The sequence below is a fragment of the Eucalyptus grandis genome, chromosome 7 (genome assembly GCF_016545825.1).
Source record: "Eucalyptus grandis isolate ANBG69807.140 chromosome 7, ASM1654582v1, whole genome shotgun sequence".
Taxonomy (NCBI): Eukaryota; Viridiplantae; Streptophyta; class Magnoliopsida; order Myrtales; family Myrtaceae; genus Eucalyptus; species Eucalyptus grandis.
Genome location: NC_052618.1, coordinates 50,402,063 through 50,429,861, shown reverse-complemented (window position 1 = coordinate 50,429,861; position 27,799 = coordinate 50,402,063). Strand labels below are relative to the sequence as shown.

Genomic DNA, 27,799 nt, shown 5'->3' with positions numbered 1-27,799 from the left:
GCCACTCAAGGCACAACCAACTCCCATGTTCAGCTGTCTACTAGTGTAGCTAGCCATCGTCTCTTCCCCATTGAGCACGGCTACGTCACAAAAAGACGGCTATCCCGAAGAAGCATAGGTCCAAAATCTATTGCAACCCATTACCCTAATGCATGGGTAACCCGAAAGTGGGATTTAGTAACGTCCGGCGTAAACGCTAGGATAGGTTCTCTTTAACCAACACACGACCACTCAATCTCGGCTTAGGACACCGTGCTTTGCACTCAAATGCCTCAATTAAAGTAGTAATCCTGGCATGTTTTCTTCATATTAAAAACATCTAAAAAAATAGTCGCATGTGGGTATACGATCAATTCGAATCTTTAAAAGTGATACATCTCCTTTTCAAACCCCACTATTTTTTTTTTTAACAGAAACCCAACTATTTGATATAGTATTTAAAATTCATTTTCGGTGTCAAAACCCGACATCTGAGATTTTCTGAATAAATTCCATATTTTCACAATCATCACTCAATTTGCACAATCGAACCATCAAATGCATTATTTGAATGCACCATTGCAATCAGCACAAAATTTCAGTCACCGGCTATCTCGATCTAATTTCCGAAAAATAATAAATGATTAAATATATTTCGAAATTAAATAAATAATATATTATATTAATATAATTTAATAAAATAATATTTATAAATTCGAATAATTAATTAATTCAAAATAATTAATTAAGGGCCTAATCAAGATTACACTAATTTAATCACATAATTAGCCTTAATTAATTGACCACTAAACTAATCCATCCACATAATCTAGTTAACATTTAACTAAGTTAATCTAACCACCTAAACATGCTTATCCTAATCTAAACAACCATTAAGGTTTAGTGAGTAAACTCACCGGTTTTGCGTTCCGGTGAGTCCATGGCGACGGCGACGGCGACGGCGAGGCGGGCAACAATCAAGCTTGTGGCGACATTAAACGAGGCCAGGAAGGGCTTGGAAACGAACCACAAAGACCTCACGGCTTGCTGGAACTTTAGCTTCTTCTTGGACTTCAGAGGCCGAACTGATGGCTGAAACAGCGAAGGAATGGGCTAATCGAAGCTTCGACGAGCGGGTGGTCAGCAACCGGTGGCTCCTAGGGGTCAAAAGGGACTTGCTGGTGGTTGGTATGGGTGGAGGTAGGATTGAAATGGGGAGAAAATGGCTGAAAGTCACAAAACAGGTGAAACAGTGCAGGTAGGTGGCTTCCAAACGATCCGACGACCGATTTCTTCTCACCGGCTTACAGGACGGCCGGCGGCTTTATTCGGCGCGAGGTCGGACTCCTTTGAACGGTTTGGATGTGCTGAGCACAACGGCGGGTGGCATAAAGGTTAATTCGTCCGGGAAGACCACTTTTAACTCAAATCTTTGGCAAAAGGTCAGCTAGAGCAGAAACTGGAATTAAGGAAAATAGGGGAGAAAAAAGGGTCTGGTGGCTTGGGCTGGTGTGCGATGGCCAAGGGGAACTACTGCTCTATGTTCTCTGGTTTATCAAGCTCTCTCTACACCTTAATAATGGAGAAAGTAAGGCTTCACAGAGGAAGAAGAAGGGGTTTGCTATAGAGGGTCCACCATTTACCTTCAAAGTCTTCAACCTTAGTCTCATTCGCTCATCACACTTGCCCCCACCACTTAGCCTTATCCTCTGCCTCTTTTCCCTCACAAAACTTCCCTAACAAGCCTTAGATGGCTGGGCAAATGGTTCACCCCACCATGGCCTACGAATTTGTACAATTTGGCCTCCAATTCATTCAATTCCCCTTCAATCTCATTCAATTTCTCATCCAATCAATCTCGATTGAAGTCCATAATTTTATCCAATGTGTCCAGATTTTTCCTTACCCATAGACCCCACTTGAAAACCAAAGATGCGACCAAAAAGGGTCCCTCGAAGTTCCTGATCCAAAACGGCTAATTTTGAATTTTCACCAAAAATCTCGGTTTACAAAAAAAATCTTCTGAGAATGAGTCTACTCTACAAGGTAATTTTTAGGAATTTTTGGTGCATTTGACATGTGATTGATTATTTTCAAGCCACAAAGTACATTTTCGACACATTAGCGACTCTCAGTTGTCGTGAAAATCTCAAGATTTTAAATACGGACATAGGGTATAAAAAAGACAGAAAAATCGGTCTAGTGCCGTTCGACAAGAATTTTACAATTAGGTGGAATCACCCACACTTAATCACATACCTCTGTCGAATCGACTTATCTCCGATCTCTAATTGATTTTGATCGTGCCATAATGACCCTTACAGATTAGCACGGTCGAGCAGTCAATTTCTAGTCGAATTCTCAAGTCTATTGAGTCAAAATCCCTAACAACTTCACCTGATAGACTAGTTATCCCATAAGTAATCAACTCACAGAAAAGCATTATGGTCCCGTCGATGAAAAGCCCAACTTATTCAATCGAAACCAGAACCTGAAATTTAGGATGTCACATGGCGCATCCCCCGAGAAAGGTCGAGTAATCAACCAATGTCCTTGACAAAGGTTAGGCACCCACCAAACAAATGTCCTAAGAAAGGTCGGGTAATCAAACGGTGTTTTTGACAAAGATCAAGCACCCAACAAACAGATGTCACAACAAACAGATGTCTCGAGAAAGGTCGGCACATCTCCCGAGGAAGGTTGGGTAATCAACCGATGTCCTTGACAAAGATCGGGCACCTAAAAGTAGATGTCCCGAGAAAAGTCGGCACATCCCCAAGAAAGGTCGAGTAATCAATCAGTGTGCTTGACAAAGATCAGGCACCCAACAAACATATGTCCCAAGAGAGGTCAACACATCCCCGAGAAATGTTGGGTAATCAACTGGTGTCCTTGATAAAGATCAGGCACCCAACAAGCAGATATTCCGAGAAAGGTCGGCACATCCCCAAGAAAGGTCGGACAACCAACAAATTGGTGTCCTTGAGAAAGGTCAGGCATCCAACAAACAAATGTCTCAAGAAATGTCGGCACATCCCCGAGAAAGGTCGAGTAAACAACTTACTATTCTAACAAGCGACTGAAGAAAGGTTCAGGTCCTAGACAAACAACATATTACTCTAACAAGCTACTGAAAAATGATTCGGGTCCTAGAAAAGCAATTTCCCATCAAGGCGACCGAAGAAAGGTTCGAGTTCTAGACAAACAACTTATTGCTCTAACAAGCGACCGAAGAATGGTTCAAGTCCTAAAAAAGTAATTTTCCACCAAGGTAACCGAAGAAAGATTCGGATCTTGGAAGAGCAACTTCCTCACATTATCAGGTAAGATGATAGCCAGATACTTGCCAAACTTGAGGTTCGTGTCCCATCTCACTCATTCCCGGTAAGTAATTATAGGCATCTTCCTATCTATCTTAGTATGTATAATGTTATATTGTTTTTTTTTTTTTTTTTTGGCATAGGACTCATGGTCCCAAATAAGATATAATCTATTGCATATGTATGGACAAAATTTAGGTATCAGTTCGTCTTTGAATGCAACATCTATGAGCTCACCTTCAAAAAGAAGCGATTGTTGATGCCTAAATTTTGGCTAGGTATTTCAAATTAAATTGCATAAGAAAATTAGTAACCAATTTGGTCCTAACAAAAATGATTTTCGCATCAATTAGGTTTTATTTTTATTTTTGCATCCATTTCCTATTTTAGTTCCTTTATTTTATAATTAAATATATAAAGGGGGCAGCCTATTGGCCACGGCCCGGCCTTTTCTTTCCCAAGCCCGGCCCCCTCCTCCTTGTCTTCTTCCTCCTTTGTCTCTGCAACTCGCACAGAGGAGGCAGCGCACGTGATGCTGAATGGAGGAGGAGACGGCGACGCACGTGGAGCGGCACAGATGGTGGGGACACGCCATTAATGCCGAGCAGACCTCTATGAAAAAGATGGGAGCTAACACCAGTCCACCCAACAGGGAGAGGCCGGTCGGCGCACCAAAGACCAACAATCGAGGCTCCTCCGTCAACCGGCCTCTCGCTTATAAAATGAGGGGAAGCCGAGGACACCAAGACACACATGGAGAGAGATCAAAGGCAGCAAGCTCTGAGAACTTCCCCCGAGAGACTTTAGGGGAGGCTTGAGAGCGAGCAGGCCAAGATCTGAGAGAGAAGCTAGAGGAGAGAGGTTAAGCGAGAGAGATCTAGGAGTGAGTGAGATTCATGCACGGAGGAGGTTCAGATCCGAAGAGAGAGCTGCAATAGGGCAAGGATGAGGCGAGCCACCACCCCCCCCAATGCTCCCTTTCCCTCCGCGCCAAGCCCCAAATAAGAGGGCTCTATTTCTGCCCTACTTCGAATGTGCTGTACTGGAGCTCGCAGCCATCGGGCTCGTGTGAGCTCCAACCCAGGCCATTCTTCTTAATCCCGAACCACGCTAGGTTCATTCTGTCCCATCACCATCTATCCATTATCGTCCTTGCCATTACCCGTCTCCGTTGACGTCGCCCCCCGAGACCCTACCCCTCGCCTCCCGCATCTCAGTCCTGACTAGCCAAGCACATTCCTGCTTGATGCTACAACACTGCATCCCTGACGCCATCCCCGTTGAACAAACTGCTACCGCCACCTGCTGCGTCGCCTCTGTCATCAACACCGAGCCACCACCCGGTGGCATCCCAACCACCCCTCATCGGTGCCATGAAGAAGCAGGGAGGAAGAGAGGCGCGAGTCGGGTCAAAATCGGGTCAGGTGAAAATCTCCAGTCGAGTAGGGTTTGGTCAGAACCGGATCGGGCTTGGATCGCTATTTGAGCTGGGTTTTCATTAGTTCGGGCCGGTCGGGTCCGATTGTGCACAGGCTAAGCTTGCACGGGCCTAGGAATAGTTGGGTCTGTTTGTTTTTCTTTGTGGGCTTGGATTACCAAAAAAAAAGGATTCCGGGCCGGGCCCATGCTTAGGGCCCATTTGGGCCGCTAGCTTTAGCGAACTGGGTTGGTCCCAACCCATGGATCCAACCCGGGTCATTTTTATAATATTATATTATTATAATTAAAAAAATAAAATTTTAATAAATAATAAATGATAAATAATAAAATTATTTTTTGGAAAAAAAAATATTCTATGTTTTCCCAAAAAAAGCAGAAAAAGCCAAAAATGATTTATATTTTCAAAAACAAAGATCAAAAATCCAAAAAATGCTTTTTATGTTAAAAAAATAGAAAAAGACCAAAAATATGTTTTTTTTATCCACAAAATGCGTGGAAAAATCCTTAAAAATTCAAAAAGTCTTAAGGTTTAAACAAGATTAGGTACCCGAAGGACATTAGTGATTAACTAATGTAACCAAATCCCCAATCCTAGTTTCTCTGGTTGTGCAGGAATGAAATATTTATCCCAATGCGTTGCCCACACAATCTCTATTATTGGCTCATGGTAAAATAGAGAGGGGATCCTACGCGTTCTGCAATGGGTTGCCTGATTCCATAAATCATTTGCTTTTTTATTGCTCTGTCACGGCCAGTATTGCTTTCTTTTGGGCGGCGAGATGCAATCTGCCTTGGCAAAACAGGTCTTGGGGAGAGAATCTCCAGTGGGCCACCTCTTTTTTGATGGGTAAAGACTTCTCTAAATGCATTGTTCGCTTTTCCCTTGGGGCTCCTTGTCATATTATTTGGAAAAATAGGAGTAACATCCTATTCAAAGAACAACCCCTTACTGTCCCGACTATGAAGAACCATCTTCTTAAGGTGGTTAGGGATAGAGCTAGCACCTTCAGAAACGTTAAAGGTTGCAAAGGAGTTGGGGCTTCGATCCCATTATCTTATCAGGAGACCCGTAATCGACCCTAGTTTTAATTGACCCTTCAAGGAAATGCTAGTGCTCTAGTGCTCTAGTAGCTCTGGAGCCGATGTCTCCCCTCCTTCGCTGAAGTGTTTGTTTCTTTGCCGGTTGTTCATGCCGTGCCTTTATAGTTTGTTGTTTGCCTTCTTTTAGGCGCTGCCTTGTGTTTTACATCATGGCATACTTCCACTCATTATGTTTATTCATCTTGAGTGTAAGTTTTTGGTACCGTGATTTTTTGTACTTTTGACCTTTCCTCTTTATATTATTACCTTTACCAATATATATATTTATATATATATATTTATCCCAATATTTCACTTGGGTTTTTAATTAACCCACCCCTAATTGATTAGTGGCGACTCCTATTTAAAATTAACTTACATATTAAAAATTCGAACCATAAGTCGTGAATTAATGAGCTTGGGAAAGTCTGGATTAAGTCTAATAGACTTAGCAAGCCATTAGCCTTCGCTGGCCCCGTGCATATAGGGCACCAAAAGGGAGGTCGGACGAGTCCCTTTGTCTTCTTCCTCTTTTGTCTCCCGACCATGTCTCTTTGCTTTAAATAAAGTGGTCTTCTTTTATTGTTAGCCACTTTTTTTGGGTCGAATTTTATTAGCCACTTCATTTGACGAAATCTACAAACCCGAATCTGTCGTCTCCACAGGGTCACATCGGTTCCCCCGTGTGTCAGTGTTCGCTCTCTCTCAAATCCCACAGGGAGAAAACGCTAAGAATGGAAAATTCGCTTGTCTTCTAGATTATGCGATTAATGTACTTGTCAATCACTTAACACAGTTCGTGACCAAAAAAAAAAAAAAATTCGCTTGACCCAATTAGTCAATCTTGGTCTTTATTGGGTACTTTCCGCCCAATCTTTTCTTGGGTCCAAAAGCGAGTCGATGGCGCTTGGAATTGTCAAAATGCTATTACCAAACGTGCGAAAATGAAGTTAGAAAACCTGAACTATTTTTGTTTGGTTGTGAATCTTTTTCGAAGATAAATAGAACTATTTATTACTCGTATCAATGCCATGTTTATTGTTAGTGGTTTCAAAGTTGAAGCTATTTTGAACCATCCATTTCTGTGGTGAGCCAATCTTGACTCCCCATGTGTTTTCTGCTGGTTTAGTAGTGCCGGTTGCTGTATTTATAAATACTGCAAGTTTGGAAACTCTGGACTTAAATTTTAAGTGGTGTTTATTCTCAGGAGATGGCGAAAAGGCAACTTCAGGAGGGTGGTTCCGGATCTTCGGCTCGAGGATCAAACAGAAGGATTAACATTAAGTAGAATTACTTTAATAGGACCATTGTATTCCAATAGAAGTGTCTGTATGTATTACGATAACAGACCTGATTCAGATTCTTGATTACTTTGCAGTCATTGGAGAAATATGAACGGTGGACTGTTGCCGGGTGAATTTGCATCTTTTATCGAGCCTCTCTTTCGGAAAGTGGTATGCTATGCCTCTCAGTCTCTAGCTGTGTTGCTTGAGAAGGACTCAAGTCCGGTTCTTCACAATTTGATTAATAATTTCATACAACTGTTATGCTTAGTATGTGACTCATCGGTTTTTCTAATAGGATTTTACAATTCATATCACCTGGCTTAGTGATTTTCAGTTGGCATGTCGTGGATGTAGTTCGGATTTTTAATGAGAAGATTGTTTTCTATGTGGTGATTTAGATATTTGGTCGGCAAAGTGAACATTTTAATCTAGGTCACTTCCATTGTAATCACCAAATTATATGGTCCAGGCGAAGGAACTTTTTCATCACAAAGATGTAGAGAGTCCTGTCCGTGTCTTGTTTCTTATGAAAGATACTTCATGACGTCCTGCTATGCTCCATTTTTTTATATTATTTGTTTCTGAAGTGATTTGTTTATTGGGTTCATTTTGGTGTAAAGATCTGTGAATCCAGTTCTCATTACTAAAATCCAAATAAAAAGGAAATATTTATTGATTCTCACCTCTTTTTTTATGAATCTTTTTATCGAACGATCGAATGAATACTTCCTATTTCTAGTTATTTATTTAGATTGGTATGCTATGCAGAAGTTCCTTGTATTTGTAAGCATCGCACACTAGGAACGTAAGATTTGTCCTGCACGTAGTCCAATGAAATCGCCTTTTTTAGCGTGATGCTAAAACAGGTCGAAACTATCGTATTAATGTCGCTTTGAATCTGATTTACATTCTGCATCAAACAGGTTAGTGAGGAAGTGGAACGTGTGATCTCCAGCTTTCATGATCCACCGTTAAGGTCAGTGTTCCTTGTAGTTCTGCATCAACCTCCAAGGTTGGCTCCCAATCAAACGAGGCCATATTGATCTTGTTTCGTATTAGCATTTTCATACTAGACACACTACTCTGGTTTCAAGTACAAGATAAGTTCTTTTCCGACATCATATCGACACTTCAACAGTCCCAATGCACAGGAGAACTTATGTATTTCTAGTCTATATCGCAGAGCACCGTCTAATCCTGTTGGAACTTCTGAAGAAAGCAGTTTGCGACTGCAGTTCGTTACCAAATTGCCGACAACCATCTTCGCTGACAGTCAGATAGAAGCTGAGGATGGTACTCCTCTGAGGATCGAAGTAGTAGATGGCAGGACCAATGAGAGGGTTACAAGTGGCCCTCTATCTTCCATAAAGCTCCAAATTGTCATCCTTGACGGCGATTTCGGATCGGACGAGGGAGAGGATTGGACTGAGCAGGAATTCAATAGCAATATCGTTCATGAAAGGGAAGGGAAAAGGCCATTGATTACCGGGGTGCTGAATGTGACCTTGCAAGGAGGAATTGGTTCCCTGCGTAATTTAATCATCACCGACAACTCAAGCTGGATGAAAAGTCGGAAATTCAGGTTAGGAGCTCAAGCTGCTCAAAAGGTTTCTACAGAAATGAGAATAAGGGAAGCAAGAAGTGAACCTTTTGTTGTTAAAGATCGTCGAGCAGAGTGTAAGTTTGCAATGCCCTGGTTTCGATGCCTTTCATTTGACAATAGCATTTTGTTTTTTGACCATTAATTCCTGATTCTATCTGTGTACCTTAAAAAGACTTAAAGATTGACAAGTTTTCTCTGTTAAGCGCAGTGAACAAGAAGCACCACCCTCCATCTCTGAGTGATGAAGTATGGCGTTTGCAGAAAATAGCCAAACACGGCCCTCTACATAAGTGCATGAGTTCAAGAAGTATCAACACTGTTCAAGATTTCCTCCAGTTGCACGAAGTTGATGCATCCTCTCTGAGAAACGTAACCTCCATTTTTCTTTGAGCCATGCTAATCTTGTTCTTTACATGTCATTCTAAGCATTATTAACTACCAAGATGTCATCTCAGATACTTGGCACTAGGATCACCAATCGGACATGGGAGACTATTGTCAGACACGCCAGCACCTGTGTGGTTGATGATAACAAGATGTACGCTTACTACCAAGATTTGAACAAGTCCAGCATACTGTTCAATTCGGTAATGAAAGTTACTCAAGCAACACTTGATGGCCAAACTTACCAGTCGGTAGACAAACTGACCCACTCTCAGAAGGTACATAAATCAGAACCTGAAACTTTACTGTCGAATACCTGAGTGTCAATCTATCTGGAACTACAGAAGGGCTTGTATTCATTGGACTAGTTCGTTTACCTGGCAGAATATATAACACAAACACTTTCCTGAAAATTCGTAATTAGTTGTTTGATTTTGGATTCAATCAAACCTGCTGCTCCGTCGACAGATTCTGGTGCAGAACTTAAGAAGGCAAGCTTACCATAGCAAGAATCAATGGGTGCCGCTTGATTCCCTCCCCAGCATCACTCCTTCGAGAGCCCTGGCCAACTTGCCTATAGAGCCGTTAATTGGCCCGAACCCGCCTCTTCATCATCCAGATTACACAGTGCTAAACCAAGGTATTGTGATGTTATTTCACTTCTATCTTTTTTCTTTTTGGCCTTCTTAAACTTTCGTAGGAAAGTGTTTCTATTTCTCTAGTGGCACATCCATCATTTTGCATCTCTATGGTAGCTGAAACCGAACCACGTTGTTATTCAGATAGACCCGAAGTGACTCCCGAATGTAATTACTCCCAGGCTTCAACACCGCACTGCTACAATGTCACAGGGAAGAGAAAATTAGATTGTCTGGGGCTAGAGAGTCATATCATTGCAAAAATCTTGGATCCGACCGCGGCAAAGAGCTCGGCGAGGCAGGATGTTTCGTCCGGTTGTAGTGCTGGCAAAAGCAGTCATCATCCTGGTTACTCTCAAGGACCGTTTGCCCTGGAATTTCATTCATCTCCTGAGGACCTCTACCAAGTGCCATCTCTGATCCCTGGCAATTTCTGTTGAAGTGTTCAATGTACTCTTTTATCAAGTTATTGTGTAGGTGGTCATAAATAAGACGTTAGGATTATGCAAGTGATTTCATAGTCTACAGATAGAACAATCAATGTACTCTTTTATCAAGTTCCTGAGTAACCGACCAACAAATAAAGTTATTGAGTAAAGATGTTTTTTAGTATTTTCTCTCTCCCACTCTTTTGAAGTTCTTAGAACATCTACATATATCATAGCCACCATGAGAGCGCCACCCAAATCAAAACCCTAGCTTTATCTTTCTTCTTGCCATCAATCTTTATAAAAAAAAAAAAAAAACTCTATCTCTGCCATCAACTTTTCTACTCTAGCAGAGTACATTTGTTTCACAAAAATAAGTGATTTAGAAAACTTTTTCTAAAAATAATCGCTTATATCGTTTATAAAAATTAATGAATGGAAAATTTTAATATCGCCAACGAAAATAATTATGAATAAATTATTATCGAAAAAAATTCCATTGACTAATTTTTTAAACAATATAAAAATCATTTTTGAAAAAAATGTTTTCAAATCACTTATTTTCCGCGAAACGAATGCAACCCTTAGACCCACCACCTTCCTTCGTTGTTCCAAGTCTTTGTTTTTCGCCCACCGATCTTCATCCTCAAGAGCAGCCACAACTCTTGCTTTTCAAGAGGTAGCATCATCGTCCTCTGCTTGTTGCGGTCTTAGATCTGCTCTGGTTATCCCTATGGTTGTGCTTCTCTTTTTTCTGACGAGCTTGTTATCATGACTTGTCTCCTTCTCATATACTCACAAGTCACAACACAGAAAAAGTGTTAAAAAAAAGTCATAAACATATTGTATTTGTGCTAATTTAATCCTAAACATTTTTTTGTGCCAATTTAGTCCTAAACATTTTTACTTAGTACCGATTCAATCATTTCCGACCAATTTTAGCCAGATTTTGCTGATTGGACGTCGGCTAGCGATGTGGCATGATTGGTGCTAACGTTGACAACTTTCAATAATATTTTAATATTTTTGAATTTTCTTTTTCTTTTTCTTTTTCTTTTTCTTTTTCTTTTTCTCTTTTCTTTTTTCCTTCCCCTCCTCCAGTCGGTCACCGGACCTCGCCGATCACCTCACTAGTGGCCACAAGGGTGGCCTCGTGCCCGGCGCGCGAGGCTCGCCGCCCGGTGCCCGCGAGGGCGAATTTGGCAAGGGTCGAGCCTCACCCATGGCCGGCAAGGCTCAACCTCGCCGAATCACCGCCAAGGCAACGAGGGTGACCTAGCACCAAGCTGGCGAGCCTCGCCGCCTAGCATGAGGCCACCCTCGCGGCCACCGGCGAGGTCCGGCGAGGTTGACCTCGTCGACCGTTGCCTCCGGCCGGTCGCCGAGGTCCAATGAGGTCGACCTCGCCGGTTGTCGCCTCTCAACGACCAGTTGGAGGGGGGAAGGAAAAAATAAAAAATAAAAATAAAAGTAAAAATATTAAAAATCAAAAATATTAAAATATTATTAAAAGTTCTCCATGTCACCACGGCGTCAAATCAAAAATCTGGCCAAAATTGGCCGGAAAGAACAAAATCGGCACTAAGTAAAAAGGTTTATAACTAAATTGGCACAAATACAAAAAGTTTATGACTTTTTAACACTTTTCCCCTCGTAACACGGACTATCTATTTGTACTGAGGCTTACTTGGTAACTCGTTGCACTCAATAAATTTCGCTAGCTACACTTGATTTTATGCTCACCGACGAGGTCCAAAATAACATTCGAATGCCATGTGGTCTTATAAGTCATACTACGTATATACTACTAAACATGGACAGGCGTTGCATGTGTGCGAAAAGGTGGTAATGGCTTTAGAGAAGTATTTTGTTATGAAGTATAAAAATAATTAATATGGAAAGGAATTATTGGTAGAACTATTATAGCGAAATTGTGCATGCCAAAGGATAAAGATATCTCGACACTTGATTTTTCTTTAGGAAGGTAGTTATAGAATAGAAAAATTTAGATTTTAATATTGTATAAGAGATATAATTAGAATTATTGACTTATGCAGTTGTCCGCAAGTACAGCATATATTGCATAAGTATTGGAGGATATTTAAGCATGAAGGAAAGAGATTTGAGATCTCCAATAGGTCATGTTCCATTCTTACGGTGGGGTCATCTTCTAATCTTCAAGAAAGAAAATCAATCACACGCCTACTTTAACATTTGTTGAACTTTTTTATCCGGTTGCGAGTATTATCTAGACAAGCAAAAGGTCTCTTGCAACGCTAAAGAAACTGGACTTTTCAATGTAATTTACCACATAAAATATGACATTTCGCAATGTTGCAATATTAACATCTTAGTCATGTCACGAGAAGACAAATAAATGGATGAGCTTCCCATTTATATTATGTTATGTGAAACAACAACAAAAAATTCGTGGAAAAACCTTTCAGTCTTGTTAATGATAGTGTTTATTCGGGTTATTTTTTCCCTCTCCTTTCACTCGAGTTGTTTCCTCCCTTCACACCAGTCCATTCTTAGACATTTTATAGTGCAAAGACACAGAGGACATGTATAGATTTCTATGTTTGAACAGTCCCTTCATATACAGAAGGCAACGTCCATGTGGAAATTAAGGGGTTTGTGAAAGTGAATGTAGTCCCAAGTCAGTTAGATTTCTATGTTTTTCTTGTACGTTCAAATTGACTGATGAGCCAGTAGGGTTCTATCTATGAACCCACACTTTCATACGAACTAATGGCACCATTTCTTCAAGAAAACAAAGGTCAAGATGAATTCTAGGCCAACCTACTTCAGAGGCAGTATCACAGAAACTGTGTCGCAATTCAGTTGAGATTCCACATTCTCTCATCTCCAAATCGAAGCAGCAGATCAGGTCCCTCTCTTCCGGTCAAAATTAACGCGCGGTCCGAAAAGAACATGAAATTCAAAGTCGCTGAAGTTTTCTGTGCAGACTGGGGTAAAGTGTTGATGACAAGCCGTAGAAGATTTTCCCAGAATGTTCTCCCCCACCCTCGGATTTTCCCTGAAAATCATGTTGGCTAATCATTCGAACAGAGAAATAGCGCAGAACTTGTGATGTTACTCGGCTTGTCCCATGACCAACCAGCGAAAGTATATTCTGTTCGGAAACGTGCGCACGCGTGTATCCGACTGCACATCATAGACATCACAAGGGCCAAACGCTGGTATGTGTACCCACCAAAATTAGAAAATCTTCATTCATCACATACATATCTTCGCCATTGTACATATTAGGGATACTTACCAAAAAATAAAGTCAAGAATCAATTTTATGGATGTTAATTCAGACCTAAATTTTTCGATTTAAACAATTAATCCTAGACTTTTTAACAATTTACCGAATTAATCCCTCTAAATAATTGGCGGACAATTATTGATGTGAAAGTCAACTGTCCTAGGTGGCATGGTCGGTGCTAATGTAGATAATTTTTGTAATTCAAAAAAAATCTTAATTTAAAAAGTAAGAAAAGAAAAGTAAAGAAATCAAAAAACGTAAAAATTATTCATGCCAGCGCTGATTGTACCATGTAAGATGATCAATACTCACATCAATGATTTCCAACCAAAATTGGATGGAATAACTAAATTAGCAAATAGTTAAAAAAATTAAAATAAATTAATAAAATTAAAAAGTTTAAAACTGAATTGACATCCGTAATAGACTTATGACTTTCTTTTGGTAATTTTCCGTGTTTCATCCCAATATTGTCAATGTGGAAATGGGTTTCTTCTATAGCTGACCATTGACAAAGACATTTTTCATATTCAAGTTGAAATCGCGTAAGAGCAAGAATAGTCACGGTCCTTCCTCGTGTTCTCTTTCCCTATTTTCTTTGTTGCCCCCATGCCTTTCAACTGTGATTTCACCAAACAAATAGGACCCCATGTACTAAGCCACATCGGAATTCGGAAGATACTTTGGGATTCAATGCATTTTAACTACGATTTCAATTGTTCGATTTAATTGATTTTTCTAACTTTTCAATCATATCTAAAAGTACTAAACACTTGATAAAATTAGATATTCCATGTTAGGACGTTTTTTATCCTGTCTCTATCTATCTGAATACTAATCCTTAAAACACCACCCGGCTTTAGCGCACATGAACGTTTCATCTCTTCTTCTTTCCTTCCGGGTAACTAATAATTATGCTATCACTATTTTTCATTGTAGGCCATAATCAGAACATGTATGGTCAAATCCCGATTCATGCATGACCATGTTATCAGCCACGGACAGCGACAAACCCTGCTCCGTGGAAACCCTGCTCCGACAAGCAGGGAAAATGTACGTAGTGCCCCCACATTCACTATCACCCTAGACAACCTGATAGTCTAACGTTGGACCCGATGACTTCGTGAACAGAAAGTTCGACTGACGAAAACGGAGAAAAGTCAAAGTTCGGACCTTGAGCGTCCGTTCCTCCTCGGTACAACGCCACTCCGCGGGACGCGGTTGCTCGGGAACTTTGCCTGTAACTTCCGAAAGATTTCTCGATCCCATCGTTCCCCGGTGCGCCCGGTCCGCGTCGATGCCACCGTGTGTCTGTAAATTCTCACTCTCTCTCTTGAACCCCACATCGAAAGGAGATTTAAAAAGGACTCTTTTTTATCTGGGAATTTCCTAGATTGTGCCATTGATGTAGCTGTCGTTCGTCGGTCAATCTTGGTTTTTACGGGCTAATTTTCGTGCAGTTCTTGGGTGTCCGTCCTTAATTCAGTCGAGGAGTCCAAAGGCCAAGTTCTTGGCGCTGGGAAGCGTCCAAAATGCGATCTGTTGGTATCGGCACACGCAGAAGTGCGGTTGAAAATTTGACCTGTATTTGGTTCTTTTTGCTTTTTGGAACCCAAAAAGAATCTACTTTTTTAGATTTTACTGAATATCATGTCGTTCTTGACGTTTTCAAACTAGAAGTTTCTCTGTACGTTCCGTTTCTGTGGTGGGCCAATCTTGAGTCCTATATATTTCTGCTGGTTGGGAGTAGTGACTGCTGTATCTATTCACACTGCAAGTTTTACATATTTTTGACATGAATTTTAAGTTTCTTTTTATTCTCTGGTGATGTCGAAGAGGCAACTACAGGAGGAGGATAAGGAGGGTGGTTCTGGAGGATCAGCAAGAAGACCTAACATTAAGTAGAGTTACTTTACTAGGGACCATTGTATTCCAGTTTTAGTGTCTGTGACTGTGAATTATACTAATCTTGATTACTTTGCAGCTATTTGAGAAATGTGATCGGAGGGCTGTCACCGGATCAATTTGCATCATTTCTCGAGCCCCTCTTTCGGAAAGTGGTATGCTATGCGTATCGTTCACTAGTTGTGTTGCTTGAGAAGAACTCAAGTCTGTTTCTTCACAAATTAATTGATGATTTCAAATTACTATTATGCTTACTGGTGCGTTTGGTTCAGCATTTTGAAAGCTCATTGGAAAAATGTAAAGCAGTTTAGCCTAAAAGACTTTAGGTAAATGCAAATACTGTTTGGTAAACTATGCTTTGAGAAGTAACTTTGAGATAAACGCCGTTTGGTAGAAAACACATTTAAAAAGCCCTTTGATTGATTAATATTAGTTTTTCTTAATATCATTTGTTTAAAATTAAAAAAAAAATGTATGCAACTTTTTAAATATAAATTTTGATAATAATACTAAAAAATTAAATAAATATATAATTTTTTTAAAGACAAAATCCTTCGTCGAAATTTTTTTTTTATTTGTTTAAAATTAAAAAATAATAATGTATGTAACTTTTAAAATATAAATTTGAAAATAATGCTAAAAATCAAATACATACATATATATATATATATATATATATATTAAAAAGACCAGACCCTTCATCATAATTTTTTAATTTTTATTTGTTTGAAATTGAAAAGAATAATTTATGCAATTTTTGAATATAAATTTTGACAATAATGCTAAAAAAAATCAAATATACAAATATTTAAAATATATATTTAATTTTTTAGCATTTATATAAATTTGATCTTTTTAGCATTATTTGACATTTAAAAAAAAATAATGAGAGCAAAATCAAAAATTTGAAGAATAAATAATGATAGTTTTGGAAAAAAAATAATAATAAGTTTCAGCAAATGCTGAAAGCTCAAATCTAGTCTCGACTAGCATTGGGCTATTAGCCTTCTCAATGTTGATTTTCATTTTAAATCTACTTCAAAATGGTTGCCAAACGGTCCAGCATTTCCCTAAGGGGATTAGGAGGCTGAAAGCCCATTGAGAATGTTGAACCAAACGCACGTGACTGTTCGGTTTTTTATATGGGATAGGACGATTCATTATATCTGGCATAGTGATGTTTGGTCAACGGTTCATGGATGTACTTTGGATTTACTATTGAGAAGGCTGTTTTCTTGGGGTGATTGGGATGTTTTGGTCAGCAAAGTGGCCAATTTAATCTCTGTCACTTGTCATAATCAGCAAAATATATGGCTCAGGCAAATACCTTTCAACCCAAAGATGTGGAGGCTTTTTGTCCATCTCTTTTTTCTTCACGAAGTCCGGATCTGCTCTTCTGTTCTAGATTAAGAATGTTTCAGATATTTGGTTTTAGAATAAATTGTTAGTTGGGTTCATTTCCATTGGACTAAAGATCTGCGAATCCCCAGGAAACTAAGATCTGCTCTGCAGATAGTCTAACGAATCCACCTATTTGTGATCGTGACGCTAAACAGGACGAAACTATTGGTATTATTAGAAAATTTCACTTTGAATCTAAGTTGCACTCTCCATCAAGCAGGTTAGGGAGGAAGTGGAACGTGCAATCTCGTGCTTTCATGATCCGTCGTTAAGGGCAGTATTCCATGTATTCCTGCATCAGCCTCCAAGGTTGACTGTGAATCAGATGAAGCCATATTGATCTTGTTTTGTATTAGTTTTTCCGTACTAGACACAGTAATCTAGTTTCAAGTTCAAGATAAGTTGTTTTCCAATATCATATCAACAATTTAACAGTATCTGGCTCAGGCAAATACTTTTCAACCCAAAGATGTAGAGGCTTTTGTCCATCTCTTTTTTCTTCATGAAGTCCTGATCTGCTCTTCTATTCTAGATTAAGAATGTTTCAGATATCTGTTTTTAGAATAAATTGTTAGTTGGGTTCATTTCCATTGGAATAAAGATCTGCGAATCCCCTTCTCATAACTAAATTCCAAATAAATATAAAGAAGCATTTTTTTTGCCCCTTTGCCTCTTTTTTGCCATGAAGGGAATGAATCTTTTTTGTCAACGGTCAAATGGATTCTTCCTCATTTATTGTGATAGGTATGCTATCAAGTAGTTCCTTGAATTTGAAAATATGGTATCCCAGGAAAATAAGATCTGCTCTGCAGATAGTCTAACGAATCCACCTGTTTGTGATCATGACGCTAAACAGGACGAAACTATTGGTATTATTAGAAAATTTCACTTTGAATCTGAGTTGCACTCTCCATCAAGCAGGTTAGGGAGGAAGTGGAACGTGCAATCCCGTGCTTTCATGATCCGTCGTTAAGGTCAGTATTCCATGTATTCCTGCATCAACCTCCAAGATTGACTGTGAATCAGAGGAAGCCATATTGATCTTGTTTTGTATTAGTTTTTCTGTACTAGACACAGTAATCTAGTTTCAAGATAAGTCGTTTTCCAATATCATATCAACAATTTAACATCCTTTATGTACTAGAGAATTTATGTATTTCAAATCTATATCGTAGAGCACCATCTAATCCTGTTGGGACTTCTGAAGAAAGCAGTCTTCGACTGCAATTTGTTACCAAATGCAACCATCTTCACTAACTGTCAGATAGAAGCCGAGGACAGTACTCCTCTCAGGATCGAACTATTTGATGGTAGGACCAATGAGAGGGTTACAAGTGGCCCCCTATCTTCAATATTGGAAATCGTCATCCTCCATGGAGATTTCGGGTCAAATGAGGAAGAGGATTGGACCAAGAAGGAATTCAATGGCAAAATCACCCACGAAAGGGAAGGGAAGAGGCCGTTGGTAACCGGGGAGCTTACTGTGATGTTGCAAGGAGGAATTGGTTGTCTCCGTAATTTAATCATCACCGACAACTCAGAGCTGGATGAGATGTCGGAAATTCAGATTAGGAGCTTGAGCTGTTCAAAAGGTTTCTGCAGAAATAAGAATAAGGGAAGCGAGAAGTGAAGCTTTCGTTGTTAAAGATCATCGAGGAGTTTGTAAGTTTGCAATTCTTAGTTTCATTGCCTATCATTTCATGATGACATTTGATTTTTAACTGCTAATTCCTGATCCTTTTGGTGGAACTAAAAAAGACTTAAAGATTGACAAGTTTTCTCTGTTATGTGTAGTGAACAAGAAGCACCACCCTTCATCACTGAGCGACGAAGTGTGGCGTTTAGAGAAAGTAGCCAAAGACGGTGCTCTACATAAGCACATGATTTCAAGAGGAATCAACACTGTTCAAGATTTCGTCCAGCTGTACGAAGCTGATGCATCCTCTCTAAGAAATGTAGCGACCATTTCTCTTCTAGCTGTGCTAATTTCCCCTTTTATGTAAACGTTATTCTAAGCATTGTTGACCATCAAATCCACTACTTCTTGTGTGACGCAATGTTATTTCAGATACTTGGTGATTGGGTTGCTAACGGAATATGGGAAATCATTGTCAAACATGCAAGGACCTGTGTAGTCGACGATAACAAGACCTACGCTTACTATCAAACTTCAAACCAGGCTAGTATACTGTTCAACTCAGTAATGTAAGTGGCTCAAGCAACACTTGACGGCCAAACTTACCAGTCACTAGACAAATTGACCCGCTCTCAGAAGGTACATAAATCATAACCAAACTTTCATATCAAGCAGCAGAATGTCAAACCATCTGGAGCTATAGAAGGGCCTGTATATATCGTTCGAGTCCATACATACCACAACCACTTCGCTTAAAATTTGTAAGTATTCCATTCAACAGGTGCAAAACTTAAGAAGGCAAGCTTACTATAATAAGAATAAATGGGTGATGCTTGATGCCTTCCCCAGCATCACTCCTCTGAGTGCCCTGACCAACTTGCATACGGAGTCATTAATTGGACTGAGCCCGCTTCTTCATCATCTAGATCACATAGTGCCAAACCAAGGTATTGTGATGTTATATCACTACAATCTTTTTCTTCTTGGCCTTCTTAATCTTTCATAGCTCACCGTTCCTATTTCATTGTCAACATTCATCATTTTGCATCTATGGTAGCTGAAAATGAACGCATATGCATTTAGACAGACCAGAGATGACTCTTGAGTTTACTTATTCATTGACTTCACAATCGCACTGCTACAATGTCACAGAGAACCACAATTAGATTGTCCGAAGCCACAGAATCATATTGTCACGACTATTATCAATCAAACAACAGCCAAAAGCTTAGGAAGGTAGGACTTTTCGTCCTATTTTAGTGCTGGTGAAAGCAGTCATCATCCCGGTTACTCACAAGGACCGTTTGCGCCAAACCATTCGTCTCCTGAGGAGCTTTTCAAAGTGTCATCTCCAATCACTAGCGATTTGATGGGGCCACTAGAGCATACTTTCATCATTAGATCGAGCAACAGGGTTTAGATGCTTGCGATTATTCTAGTATCCCATTATCTCCGAATACCTGCCACTGTTTGGGTACTCTAACTTATTGACACTTGACCTATATGAGTTGCCCTCAGAGTATAGATACTTGCGATTGTCCAAATATCCCATTGTCTGGGAGTACCTGACATTATTTAGGTACTCTCTCTTATCGACAGTCGAGTTACCCTTAGAGTATGGATACTGGTGAATGCTCAAGTATCACATTGTCTTTAAGTACCTATCACTGTCTAGGTACTCCCTTTCCATGACACTCAACCTGCCCAAGTTGTCCTCAAATTGTATCATTGAATACTAGTGGTTGTTTAAGTATTCCACTACTTTGTGTGCCTACGTTTACCCAGGTATGCTCTCTTATCTTCATGACACTTGGACCTACCTGAGTGGTCCCAAATCATATCATTAAATATTTGTGATTATCCAAGTATTCCACTACTTTGTATACCTACGGCTACCCAAGTGTTCCAACCATTTTGAGTGCCCGCAACCATTCAGGTAAGCCTTGTGCTACATTCAAATTTATGTTACCAGAGGTGGGACACCTTCACCAATTACCAAGAGGTGAGAGACCTTCACTAATTAACGAGAGGTGAGAAACCTTCACGAATATCAGAGGTACGTTCTCAATATTCCATTTACCAAAAGGTGAGAAACCTTCACAAATGTTTAAGGAGATGGGAGACTTTCGCGATGATGTCTCCTCAATATCACAACTTTCTTCTCCATAGAGGTGAAAGACCTTCACGGATATCACAGGTTCATCCTAGATATTGCCCAAATTCTCTTTACCAAAAGGTGAGAGACCTTGCTGAGTATTCAAGGCTTGTGATCATCCAAGTACTCCTTCGATGCCTGTGAATGTCCAGGCATCTTCCAGGGTTCGTACTTGTGATCATCCAAGTACTCCTTCGATGCCTACGAATGTCTAGGTATCCTCAAGATTTGTACTTGTGATCATCCAAGTACTCCTCTGATGCCTGCAAATGTCCAGGTATCCTCCAACTTCGTACTTGTGAACATCCAAGTACTCGTTCGATACCTGCAAATATCTAGGTATTCATCAAGGTTAGTACTTACGAACATCTAAGTACTCTTTCAATGCCTGCAAATGTCCAAGCATTCTCCAGAGTTCATACTTGTGATCATCCAAGTACTTCTTCGATGCCTACGAATGACTAGGTACTCTTTCAATGCCTGCAAATGTCCTGGTATCCTCCAAGATCTATGTCCCGAGAGAGGTCGGCACATCCCCCGAGAAAGGTCGAGTAATCAACCGGTGTCCTTGATAAAGATTAGGCATCTAACAAATAGATGTCCCAAGAGAGGTCAGTGCATCCCCCGAGAAAAATCGGGTAATCAAACGGTGTCCTTGACAAAGTTCAAGCACCCAACAAACAGATGTCCTAAGAAAGGTCGACACATCCCCCGAGAAAGGTTGGGTAATCAACCAATGTCCTTGATAAAGATCAGGCACCCAACAAGTAGATATCCCGAGAAAGGTCGAGTAATCAATCGGTGTCCTTGACAAAGATCGGGAACCCAACAAACAAATGTCCCGAGAGAGGTCGATGCATCCTCGAGAAAGGTCGGATAATCAACTGGTGTCCTTGATAAAGATTAGACACCCAATAAGCAAATGTCCCGAGAAAGGTCGGCACATCCCCAAGAAAGGTTGGGCAACCAACAAATTGGTGTCTTTGAGAAAGGTCAAGCACCCAACAAACATATGACTCGAGAAATGTCGGCACATCCCCGAGAAAGGTCAGGTAAACAACTTATTGCTCTAACAGGCGACCGAAGAAAGGTTCGGGTCCTAGACAAACAACTTATTACTCTAAAAGGTGACCGAAGAATGGTTCGGGTCTGAAAAAGTAATTTCTCGTCAAAGCGACCGAAGAAAGGTTCGAGTCCTAGATAAACAACTTATTGCTCTAACAAGCAACCAAAAAATGGTTCAAGTCCTGAAAAAATAATTTTCCATCAAGGCAACCGAAGAAAGATTCGGATCTTAGAAGAGCAACTTCCTCACGTTATCAGGTAAGATGATAGCAAGATACTTGCCAAACTTGTGGTTCGCACCTCATCTCACTCATTCCTGGTAAGTAACTACGGGTATCTTCTTATTTGTCTTAGATGTATAATGTTATATTGCTTTTTTTGTATAGGACACATGGTCTCAAATAAGATATAATCTACTGCATATGCGTTGACAAAATTTAGGTATCAATTCGTCTTTGAATGCAACATCTGCGAGCTCACCTTCAAAGAGGGGCTACTGTTAATACCTAAATTTTGGTTAGGTATTTTAAATTAAATTGCATAAGAAAATTAGGAACCAATTCGGCCCTAACAAAAATGATTTTTGCATCAATTAGATTTTATTTTTATTTTTGCATCCATTTCCAATTTTAGTTCCTTTATTTTATAATTAAATATATATATAAAAAAAATGGGGGCCGCTAGGGCTGGGCCTTCGCACCCAACTCCCCTGCAAGGGCCATGGCCCAACCTTTTCTTTCCCAAACCCAACTCCCTCCTCCTTGTCTTCTTCCTCCTTTGTCTCTGCAACTCGCACAGAGGAGACAACGCGTGTGATGCCGAATGGAGGAGAAGACGGCGACACACGTGGAGCGGTGCAAACGGTGGGGACACGCCATCAATGCCAAGTAGACCTCCATGAAAAAGATGGGAGCTAACACCAGTCCGGCCAACAAGGAGAGGCCAATCGACGCACTAAAGACCGACGGTCGAGGCTCCTCCGTCGACCGACCTCTCGCCTATAAAATGAGGGGGAGGCCGAGGACACCAAGACACATGTGGAGAGAGATCAAAGGCAACAAGCTCTCTCTTCGGATCTGAACTTCCCCCAAGAGACTTCAGGGGAGGCCCAAGAGCGAGCAGCCCGAGATCTGAGAGAGAAGCTGGAGGAGAGAGGCTGAGCGCGAGAGATCTAGGAGTGAGTGAGATTCTTGTGCGGAGGAGGTTAAGATCTAAAGAGAGAGATGCGATAAGGCAAGGATGAGGCGAGCCACTTTGCCAGCCACTGCGTCTAAGTCACGTCGATGCCCCCCCCAGTGCTCCCTTTCCCTCTGCGCCAAGCCCCGATAAGAGGGCTTTGTTTCTGCCCTACTTCAAACGTGCTATGCCGGAGCTCATGGCTGTCAAGCTCGTGCGAGCTCCAGCCAAGGCCGTTCTTCTTAATCCCGAACCATGCTAGGTTCATTCTATCCCACCACCGTATGTCCATTGTCGTCACTATCGTTACCCGCCTCCACCGGCGTCACCCCTCGAGACCTTAGCTGCCGCCTCTCACATCTCGGTCCAGGCCGGCGGCCGAGCAGCTCACGCTGCTGCCGCGCTGCATCCCCGACGCCATCCCCATTGAACAGCTTGCTGTCGCCACCCACCGCGTTGCCACCGTCATCAACATCGAGCCACCACCTGGTGACGTCCCGGCCACCCCTCATCGGCACCGCGAAGAAACAAGGAGGAAGAGAGGTGCGAGTCAGGTTAGAACCAGGTCAAGCAAAAATCTCCAATCGAGTAGGGTTTGGTCAAAACGGATCGGGCTTGGATCGCTATTCAAGCTGGGTTTTCATTAGTTCGGGTCGGTCGGGTTCGATTGCGCATAGGCTAAGCTTGCGGAGCCTAGGAATAGTTGGGTCTATTTGTTTTTCTTTGTGGGCTTAGATTACTAAAAATAAAAATAAAAAAGGATTCCGGGCCGGGCCCACGCTCCAGGCCCATTCAAGCCGCTAGCTTTAGTGAACCGGGTTGGTCCTAACCTGGGATCCAACCCATATCGTTTTTTTATAATATTATATTATTATAATTTAAAAAATATTTTAATAAAAAATAATACTAATAATTTATTTGTAAAAAAAACCAAAAATATTCTATGTTTTCCCAAAAATCAGAAAAAGCCAAAAATGATTTATATTTTCAAAAAAAAAAAAGATCAAAAAATCCAAAATTGTTTTTATGTAAAAAAATAGAAAAAGACTAAAAATATGTTTTTCTCCACAAAATGCGTGGAAAAATCATTGAAAATCCAAAAGATCTTAAGGTTTAAACAATATTAGGTACTAGAAAGGCATTAGTGATTAACTAGTATAATCAAGTCTACAATCCTAGTTTCTCTGGTTATGCAGGAGTGAAATATTTCTCTCAATATTTCACTTGGGTTTTTAATCAACCCACCTCAAATTGATTAGTGGCGACTGCTATTTAAAATTAACTTACATGTTAAAAATTCGGATCATAAGTCGTGAATTGGTGAGCTTGGGAGAGTTTGGGTTAAGTCTAATAGACTTAGCAAACCATTAGCCTTCACCGATGCCTGCGCATGTAGGGCATCGAAAGAGGGGTTGGACGACTTCCTTTTTCTTCTTCCTCTTTTGTCTCCCAACCATGTCTCTTTGCTTTAAATAAAGTGGTCTTTTTTTATTGGGGAAAAGTGCTAAAAAATTCCTAGACCTTCTGTATTTGTGTTAATTTAGTCCTAAACCTTTTTTTGTGTCAATTTAATCCTAAACATTTTTACTTAGTGCCGATTCAATCATTTCCAACCAATTTTGGCTGAATTTTGCTGATTGGACGCCGGTTGGTTGATGTGGCCTGATCGATCTTGACGTTAACAAATTTTAATAATCTTTTAATATTTTTGAATTTTTTCTTTTTCTTTTTCTTTTTCTTTTTCTTTGTCTTTGTCTTTTCTTTTTCCCTTCCCTCCTCCGCCGATCGCCGAACCTCGGCAACCGGCCGGAGGCAACGGCCGATGAGGTCAACCTCGCCAAACCTCGCGGCCACCTCGCCCTCACCACCCGGTGCGATAGTGGCCGCGAGGGCGGCCTCGCGGCCCAGGCGGCGGGCGAGCCTCGCCGGCGCCGCCCGGCCGCGATTCGGTGAGGAAGAGCCTCGCCAACCCAACGTTAGGTCACCGTCGCCATGAACCGGTTTATTCGCTAATCCGATGAGTTTACCTCCTAATCTCTAATTATGATGCTAATTACTCTTAAGGGTGGATTAGTGGCTAATTAATGGGTTAGTAAGGTTGATTAGGATTAGTGAGAGTTAGTTAGTTTAATTAGATTGGTTATGATTATTTAATTAAGCAATTAGGTGGTTAGATAGTTAGTTAGTGCATTTAGTTAGCTTAGTAGGTTATATGAAGTTAATTAAGTCCAATTATCTGGTTAGATTAGTGTAAGTAGATTAATTAGTGGGTTAATTTAATTATTTTGCAATTTTATTTAATTAAATACAATTTATTTAATTATTTATTATTTAGTGTAAATTATACCGGAATAGCTGTTGTCAGAATTTCGTGCTAATCGTCGTAGTAGTGTTGCTTTGTTAAATTGAGTGTTAAATTGTGCAATTGGATTCTAATTGATGATTTTTGAATTATTATTTCAAAGATATGAAATTCTGGTATTTAATTAGAAAAATACCGGGTGTCGGGTTTTAATGCCAAAAAGGTTTTTAAGTACTATATAAAATCGTTGGATTTTTAAAAGAGATGATATCACGTTTTATGGTTCAATCTGATCGTGTGACCACGCACACTTATTTTACCTACTGTTTTTAATATGAAGAAAATAGGCCAAGTATATTATTTAAAATGGAGGCATTTTAGTGCAAAGCACGATATTCTTGGCCAAGATTGGATGTGCGTATGATGTTATGAGAACCCGTCATGAGTATTTACGCCAGACAATGCTCCTTTGGGAATGCCCCTTGTCAACGGATGGCTGTCGCAGTGAAGGCTAGGCCGATGCTCCTTTGGGAATGCCGTCTAGAGGTAGACGTTGCCGTGCTCAACGAAGCGAGACGACACCCGGTTATGCTGAATGACCGACAACTGTTGAGTTGGCCGTGGCCGTTGGGTCATTAATTAATTGGGACGCTTGAATGAGTGAATTAACCCGCCTGATTATGAGACAAAATTGTGTAGTGCGGAATGGGACATGTCATAATGATTTGGTCTTATAATCGCGACCCCTATAATTGATTGAGATATGAGTTGAAGTGGTCCCAATTGCTGATTGCATTTACTATATGCATATTATATATGAACCGTACTGACATGCAGGAAGGTGTTGAGACAAGGTAAATCCCTTGTATGATGAGTGTTTAGGTTGCCTCTAGGTGTATTATCGTCATAATCAAGGTTTAGGGTGTAGACTCATTGAGACATCGTCTCACCTCATCATGGTTTATAATTTTCAGGTCCCTAGATGGAGGTACGGGTACGATATGGGATATGGGATCCTGTAGGTGATGGACTTTCAGTTCACCTATTTCCCTATTCCTAAGACTAGTTTGACTCGTGAGTTGGTTGAGTCCATGGTATGGGTCGAGGAGGGCTGACCTCCATTGGTACCTCATCGATTCACAGTGTGGTTCATTAACTTTCCTCAATGGGGTCGAGAGAGTTCCTTACAGGGTTTTGACGGACCTCCTTTTGGGACTGAGGAGTGGGAAGTAGGGCATACTTTGGATCTCGACACTCTTGATGGTGTCGTGGTGGACCCGGAGCCCATGACTGTAGAGCCTGGAGTTTAGATAGCTCATGAACTTCTTTTTTGGTTTAGGCACTTGTGTATATAAACTTGACATGTTTATAAAGTGTGTGTGTTTAAATTTGGTTGTCCTGCTTTTATATCACATGTTTGTTTATTGTCCAGGGATTGTTTATTTCGCTTCCACTTGTGTATAAAATGAATGAGTTGGCGACCCGTCCTAAGAACATCGCATTTCGATCAACCACCAAGGGATATGCGCATGCTTGAGGTTCGGGGCATGACAAGCACTATGTGATCATTTTTTTTCAAATTTGTAGCATTCAAGTTAGGAAAAAAAAAAGTTTTGATGCTCAAGTGAGTACCATACAAAAATTATGACACTCCTACTATTTTTACCCCACAAAATTTGCAAAGTAGTATATATCCTTTCACAAAGCCTTTCTTAAAACCACTCTCAAACCATTCGCAAATACAGACATTTATACAACAAAAATGTCATTTCATAACTCATATCCATATCACTTTTTAAATATTAGTTTACAAACTCGAAGAAGAGATAAGTACCACTTACCTAGAATGCCTAAGACCAAATAACAAAACTCACTTGAACTGACGAACCACAATCCCATTAAATAAGCAAGAAACAACATCACAATGACTAAAACGCCACCTAAATTGCAAATCGGCCGGTATCCTGAGCAATTGCAATAATCGGGTTCATTGATATTCCTGGTATAGTTGATGCTATCACACATACAATCATACTCAATTCGATGGAATTGTGATCCGACGGTGCCGAGTGGAAGGGCCGTCGCTCAACAGATAAAAGTTACTCTAGGGATAAGAGGCTGATCTAACTAAAATGATTCCCACAAGTCAATAAATTGTTCGTTCAAAGCAAATATTTAAAGCTATCCACAAAATTTTAAAAATTTCACTACTGCTAAACCTTTACTTCAAATTAATTTATGTCAAATCATATGGCTCCACAACGCCCTAATAAATAAGAATCCTGAAATTTCAAAACTCAACAACTCTAAAATTGGATATTGCATTTCAAATTTCACATAACTTCGAATTTGTAATTACTCCAACTAGATGAACGAAGAATTTGAATCCTTATCAGGGTTGCGAAACAAAGTAAATTCGAGGTTTTTATGGCTTATATTCCTTTCCCTTTTGTTTCTTTTCTTTTCTCCTCTTCTTCTTTTCCTCTATGTTTGCAATCACGCTCCCTTTTCTTCTTCCCCTTTTTCTCCCGACCATGTCTCTTTGCTTTAAATAAAGTGATCTTTTTTTATTGTTAGCCACTTTTTTTGGGTCGAATTTTATTAGCCACTTCATTTGACGAAATCTAGAAACCCGAATATTATAATATCATCTGTCGTCTCCACAGGTTCACATCGGTTCCCCCGTGTGTCACTGTTCGCTCTCTCTCAAATCCCACAGGGAGAAAA

General features: G+C 40.4%; 1 protein-coding gene and 1 long non-coding RNA gene across 2 annotated transcripts; both read left to right on the top strand.

Moving 5' to 3' along the window:
- Positions 1 to 1,067: 1,067 nt before the first annotated feature.
- On the top strand, positions 1,068 to 10,170 carry LOC104434901 (calmodulin-binding protein 60 B-like). The gene is made up of 8 exons (XM_039317902.1): positions 1,068 to 1,237; positions 7,198 to 7,327; positions 8,029 to 8,081; positions 8,289 to 8,782; positions 8,881 to 9,077; positions 9,164 to 9,370; positions 9,561 to 9,732; positions 9,875 to 10,170. The coding sequence occupies exons 1-8, from the start codon at positions 1,068 to 1,070 to the stop codon at positions 10,168 to 10,170; spliced, it is 1,719 nt and encodes a 572-aa protein (XP_039173836.1).
- A 5,246-nt stretch (positions 10,171 to 15,416) lies between these two features.
- LOC108957518 lies at positions 15,417 to 17,978 on the top strand. Its single transcript, XR_001984333.2, has 3 exons — positions 15,417 to 15,492; positions 17,660 to 17,712; positions 17,914 to 17,978. It is a non-coding gene; the product is annotated as an uncharacterized LOC108957518 (long non-coding RNA).
- Positions 17,979 to 27,799: the final 9,821 nt, after the last annotated feature.

Excerpts from the sequence above, each read along its gene's own strand:
- LOC104434901 (XM_039317902.1), top strand. The coding sequence starts at position 1,068 with ATGGCTGAAACAGCGAAGGAATGGGCTAATCGAAGCTTCGACGAGCGG. Across the intron at positions 8,783-8,880 it reads TAAAGATCGTCGAGCAGAGT|ACTTAAAGATTGACAAGTTT; the intron begins GTAAGTTTGCAA and ends TACCTTAAAAAG. Across the intron at positions 9,371-9,560 it reads AACTGACCCACTCTCAGAAG|ATTCTGGTGCAGAACTTAAG; the intron begins GTACATAAATCA and ends CTCCGTCGACAG.